The sequence below is a fragment of the Vombatus ursinus genome, unplaced genomic scaffold, assembly GCF_900497805.2.
Source record: "Vombatus ursinus unplaced genomic scaffold, bare-nosed wombat genome assembly UNPS02014798.1, whole genome shotgun sequence".
Classification (NCBI taxonomy): Eukaryota; Metazoa; Chordata; class Mammalia; order Diprotodontia; family Vombatidae; genus Vombatus; species Vombatus ursinus.
The window spans coordinates 52,817,601-52,823,600 of record NW_020954576.1 but is presented as its reverse complement, the minus strand read 5'-3'; the positions used below and the strand labels follow the sequence as shown (position 1 = coordinate 52,823,600).

At 50.9% G+C, this 6,000-nt stretch overlaps 1 protein-coding gene across 3 annotated transcripts in view; it reads left to right on the top strand.

The window, feature by feature from the left end:
- PEAR1 (platelet endothelial aggregation receptor 1) overlaps positions 1-6,000 on the top strand; it is a 43,585-nt gene that overhangs the window by 30,117 nt on the left and 7,468 nt on the right. For all 3 annotated transcript variants that reach the window (XM_027871368.1, XM_027871369.1, XM_027871370.1), the window contains 9 exons: positions 365-608; positions 2,134-2,251; positions 2,639-2,775; positions 2,917-3,129; positions 3,419-3,593; positions 4,163-4,283; positions 4,689-4,852; positions 4,963-5,065; positions 5,283-5,429. In XM_027871368.1, the coding sequence (XP_027727169.1) occupies positions 365-608; positions 2,134-2,251; positions 2,639-2,775; positions 2,917-3,129; positions 3,419-3,593; positions 4,163-4,283; positions 4,689-4,852; positions 4,963-5,065; positions 5,283-5,429 (1,422 nt within the window). The remainder of the gene's footprint in view (positions 1-364; positions 609-2,133; positions 2,252-2,638; positions 2,776-2,916; positions 3,130-3,418; positions 3,594-4,162; positions 4,284-4,688; positions 4,853-4,962; positions 5,066-5,282; positions 5,430-6,000) is intronic.

Here is a 6,000-nt window from a genome sequence, read left to right as displayed (position 1 = left end):
AGAGAGAGAGAGAGAGAGAGAGAGAGAGAGAGAGAGAGAGAGAGAGAAAGAGAGAAAACAAGAGGAAGAAGAAGAAAAAGAAAGAGGAGGAAGAGGAGGAGGAGCAGGAGAAGAAAGAGGAGGAGGAGGAGGGAAGGAGGGAGGGAGAGAGAGCCCCAAAGAGGCAGAGACAAAGGAAGAGACAGAGAGATTGAGAAACACAGAGAGGAAAAGATAAAGAAATGAAGAGATTACAGGAGAAAGTAGAAGCCCAGGCAGGGACAAAGACTGGAGAGTAACCAGGAGCCCCAGGTCAGGTGAGTGAGGGTATGATCTTCCAGTGATTGACTATGCCTATGATTCTACCCCTCACCCCAACCCCTAGCTTGCCCTCTGCAGTTGTGGGGCAAAAACTGTGAACGTTTCTGTGAATGTGGCAACAACAGCACTTGTGACCCCAAGACTGGAGCTTGTGTCTGCCCTCCTGGCTTCCAGCCTCCCCAGTGCTTCCAGCCCTGCCCACCTGGTTTTTATGGCCCTGCCTGCCTGGCCCAATGCCATTGCCATGGAGCCTCCTGTGACTTCCAGACGGGGGCCTGTCACTGTCCCGCCAATAGCACTGGGCCCAGGTAAGCAGTTTGGGAGCTGAGATATACTTTGGCATAAATCTAGAGACATACCTAACTCATATGGACATTTATACAAAGGCAATGCACAAATATCACCATAAAGACACATATGAACACACATATATAGAATCATAGTAGTGAGAATTGGAAGAGAATTAACCAATTCACTGGGGAGGGAGGGCAGCCCTAGTCACTGAGAATTAATCAGAAGTTTTCCTTAATCTTTTCAACAAGGCATCTATCTCCCCATGGAGGGTATGGGCAAGCCCAAAACCCAGCCTTGTGCTCCCAGGAGTATGTTCATAGCCAATACATGGACAAACCCATGGACTCCATAGGGATATGCTCGCAAATGTCCCAAAACAAAGGTTTATCTTCCTTTGAGCTCCCTAAGAGGTTTTGTTGGTCAGTGGATGGGGCATTGAATGTAGACTCAGGGTACCAGGGTTGGAATCTCAGCTCTGCCTGCTTTACTGCCTTTCTGACCTTGGGTAATTGACTTAACCTCTAAACCCCTGTTTCCTCACTTGTAAAATGATGGAAGTGGACTTAATGACTTCTCAGGTCCCTTTTAGCTCTACATTTTGAGCCTATGAACCCATAAGCTGATCAGGGAACCCACTTAACCAACTCCTAGCATGGTTCAATTTCCCACTCAGTGCAGAAACTCCCAATACAATGTTCCTGACTCTGAACACTTCCTGAAACTGGGAGCTCGGTAACTCACGAAGCAGCCCATTCCATTCTAGGCAGCTCTTGGAAACTCTACCCAGAGTTCCTGACTTCTCTCTGGAAATTTTTGCTCTGCTTTTTAGTCATTTTAGTCATTCACATGGCAGACCTTCACATTCTCGAGGGCAGCAATCGTGTTCTCTGAGTTTTCTCCAAGCTAAACATTGGTATTTCCTTTAGTTGATCATCCTCTGACATGGCTTCCAATCCCCCATCATTCTGGCCACTGTTATGTTTCAGTTGTTAAATTGCCCCCTAAAATATGGTGACTAGAATGGAATACATGGAATACAACATGAAGCTAGGTACAGTCTAACCTGGACAGTCTAGCATGACTTTTACCTCCCTCTTTCTGGACATAGTCACACTACATTGCTGGCTCAAATTGTTTGCCAAAGGCCCCTTGCTATTTTCCCCCATCTGAACTATTTTTAATCATATTTTCCTTATCCTGTAGTTATGCAGTTGAGTTTTTAGATGTGTGTGGGACTTATTATTATCTAAATAATTTGGAGTCTTCTGATTAGAAATTCAGTACACCCTCTCCTAAGTTCATATTCCCCCACTCCTTCTCAGTAAATGTTTGCTGAATGTAATTGAATCCTTACTGTCAACTAATGGTCTTACCGATGGGAGTATAAAAGAGCAACATTTCTATTTATGTTATCTTATCCATAGGTATTTCAAAAAATCTGTTCCATACTAGACCATTTAGTGCAGGCTGAATAAAGGAGTGAAGCCTTCTCCTTCCCTCCTTCCCCACTGATCCACTAAGCCTTATCTACCTCCACAGTTGTGAGATACCCTGTCATCTGGACACACTTGGCTTCTCCTGCCCCAGAAGCCATCCCTGCCAAAATGGGGGTATCTACAACTCTGACCAGAACTGCACCTGCCCCCCAGGCTGGATGGTAGGAGGGATGGGGACAGTTGGTGGGGACAATACTGGGAGTCCCTGGGGAAGGGCAGTCAGAATGCTGGAAGGGACTTCTGAAGACTAGAAGTGGAGCAGATTCATAGTGGCAGTGGGGGTGCTGGGGTCAAGGTTATTATTGCCAAGGAGAGGTTCCTCTGGAAGTGTGCTGGGAGGGGGAGGGATGTGAGTGGCAGAGGTAGTGCAGTTCCTGGGAAATAACAGTGGAGACAGTGGGGGCCCTACTACTCCCTGGTGACAGGAGGCATTTAATAAATGTTTGTTGGTTGCCCAAATAAATGGATTTCATAGGGCTGCTCCTAGCACGGGGGACTCTGGGAATTCCCGGGGACTTTTATGACACTCTCTACCCTGCTCTTCTCAGGGCGCCATTTGTTCCCTGACATGCCCAGAAGGCCGCTATGGAAGGGGTTGCACCCAGGAGTGTCGCTGTCATAACGGTGGCCAATGCGATCCGATCCTAGGGCAGTGTCACTGTGCTCCAGGATACACTGGAGAGAGGTGAATGTGAGGAGTACCGGATGATTTTGAAGAGGGTGGGGTCTAGGGTGCCTGGTGGGAGGGGTCGTGGGCAGATCCTCGGCGAAGCAGTGGGTGGGGACGGAGCCTGGAAGGGCTGTCCTCACTGAGCTAGGTGCCTAGGTGCCGGGAGGAGTGCCCAGTGGATCGTTTCGGCCAAGATTGTGCAGAGACATGTGACTGCGCCCCCGGGGCCCGCTGTTTCTCAGCCGACGGAGCGTGTCTGTGCGAGCACGGCTTCACTGGGGATCGCTGCACGGAGCGCCTCTGTCCTGACGGCAGCTACGGTCTCACCTGCGAGGAGTCCTGCACCTGTCACGCAGAGCATAGCCTCAGGTGGGGGAATCTCAGGATGGGCATGAGAGGGTCCCAGAGGGAGGGTTCCAGGAAGGGGAAACACTAGAGGGAAGGAAGAAAGGAGGCGACACCTGCCTCCTACACCCCGTCTTCGCCTCGGGGGCTTTCGTGGCCCCCTGACTTTGGGCTGGCCCCCTTCTCCACCGGAAGAAGCTAGGACCGGGCTCCTTGGGCCGATGGGAACAGGGTTAGAGAGCCCAGAGGATCTCGGCTTCCTCCTCTGGACCTTCTGGAGGACTCTTGGTGGTTCCTCTTGCTCTGTTCACAGCTGCCATCCCATGAGCGGCGAGTGCTCCTGTAGGCCGGGATGGGCGGGCCTGCACTGCAACGAGAGCTGTCCCCCGGGCACCCATGGGCCTGGCTGTCGAGAACCTTGCCTCTGCCTGCATGGAGGCACTTGCCAGGCAGAAAGTGGCCACTGCCTTTGTCCCCCTGGCTACACAGTGAGTGAGCCAATAGGGTATGCCCAACTCATTGTCCTGTTGGTACTGGAAAACATTCGAGCCTCATAGGAAGGGGAGACAGGACCCTAGAGGGCTTATCTCCATCCCCACCCCCCAACTACCTTGCTCCAGGAGACACAGGGACCCTGAGCCCCATCTTCTGGAGCTTGTCTTCCCCTCCGAAAGGTGAAGGGAGCCCAGAGTCCCCTTTACTTCCCCTACCCCCTCCACCTCCAGCTACTAGGATATCCAGGGAATCCCACCTTACAGTCTCTAGGGAGAGAGAGAGAGGAAGGGGAATTCCATTTCCATATCCTAGAAGACTCAAGAATCTAGTCTCTAGCCCCTTACCTTTTTGGTCAGGTCTGTCACTTTGGCATCCCTGGGCTAGCCTATGCTCCCTCTCCTGGAGGCAAACCTCCTCTCTGATTTGGCAAGAAAGGAACAGTGTCCCCTTTGACTGACTGCCTCCCCCCCCCCCATAGAAGGAGGGACTAAGGAGGGAGGAGTACTGTGTGGACAAGGTGCTCCACTCCTCTCTCATTTGTCTCTGGGCTGGGCTCTGCCAGGGCCCCCACTGTTCTAGCCTCTGCCCTCTGGACACATTCGGGGTCAACTGCTCCCAGAGCTGTTCCTGTGTGCATGCTCTCACCTGCTCCCCAATCGATGGCACGTGCAACTGCAAGGAAGGTCTGTAAAAACCTTTGAGTGGGTCTGGGCCTGGGGATGGATGGGGAGGGGCATGGCTAGGAGGTCAGAGGTGGAGCCCTGGGAAGGGACATAGTGGGACTGAGGACTGAAGCCAAAACTGGAACAAGGCTTAAGATTTGGGATGGGGTTGGGCTCTAGGGGGCTGGAGTCCAGGCCTGGACTGGGAGAGTTCTAAGAATCCTGGAAGGAAGAAGGAAGGGAAGTGGAAGTCATAGGGTAGGGCTCAGGATTAGATAGTATGACTGAGTGGGGGGGAGCAGGAACTCTAGGAAACTCTCTTGGGTTGAGAGCTCTGATGGGACTCAGTCCATATGTAGAGTCCTTGGTAAGAAAGGAATGACATCGGGAAAGGCCATTAGTCCTTAGGACCACTCTCTCCATCAGGATGGCAGAAAGGTGACTGTTCTGTGCCTTGCCCTGAGGGCACCTGGGGATTTGGTTGCAATGCCAGCTGCCAGTGTGCCCATGGGGCTTCCTGTAGTCCACAGACAGGAGCCTGCTCCTGCACCCCTGGCTGGCGTGGTGATAGGTGCCAGCTTCCCTGCCTGGTGAGTGCCAGTGGTAAGGAAAGGGTCTGGGAGGGTGATACTGTTAAGCCCTATTCCTTGCTAACCGAGCCCTCCCTTGCTGACTCAACCTTCCTTTCTTTTTCCCTAAGAAGGGGCAGTTTGGAGCAGGCTGTGCCAGTCACTGTGATTGCAAACATGCAGATGGCTGTGACCCTGTTCATGGACATTGCCAATGCCGACCTGGATGGACAGGTGAGCAAGTCAAATAGCCAGGCCATCCAGCTGAAGATCTTGGGGAAGGTCCTTGGAAAGCAAAGACTCTGTCCCCTCTCCTTGCCCTCCTCCTCCCCCCCTTCCCAGGGCTCCTGCCTCCATGTCCCACCCCAAAGGGGGATAGAGCTGATAGGGATTGGTCCCCTCTACGTAGAAGGATCCCTTTCAACCTATACACCCTCTGCTGGGTCCACAGGGCTCCACTGTGACCTTCCATGCCCTGAGGGTTTCTGGGGACCCCACTGCAATAACTCCTGTACCTGCAAGAATGGGGGGACCTGCATACCTGAGAACGGGAGCTGCATCTGTGTGCCTGGCTACCGGGGTCCTTCTTGCCAGAGAAGTGAGTTACTCTTCTTATTTCCCCACCTATTCCCTTTCTCCCAACTAGATATTCAGTCAGTCAGTCAACAAACATTTATGAAGTGCTTACTATGTTCTAAACATGATATGTTCAGGATATAAAGAAAGGCAAAAACTGTCCCTGCCCTCATGGAGCACCATGTACATGTAAACTATATACAGAGCAGATGGAAGGTGATCTCAGAGGAAAGACACTAGTGTAGTGAAGAATGTGAGATTTGATATAAATCTGAAAGAAATCAGGGAACTAAGCAGTGAGGGTGAGGAGGGAGAACATATTCTGCCTTCATCCCTTGGAGACTTTATTTCCAGCTCCGTGAACTCCTAAAATCTTAGTTGGAAAATGCCTTCTAAGGCATAAACTCTAATTCTGGTGTCCAACTGCCTAATTATACATGAGGTAGCAGGATGTAGTTCTGAGGTGTCAAACATGTGACCCAATACTCTTGAATGAGATTAAAATGCAATTGGGAAATATCTAAAAAAATAAATAAAGATACAATAAAATATAAATCAAGATACGATAAAACACAAAAAATAAATCAAGATAC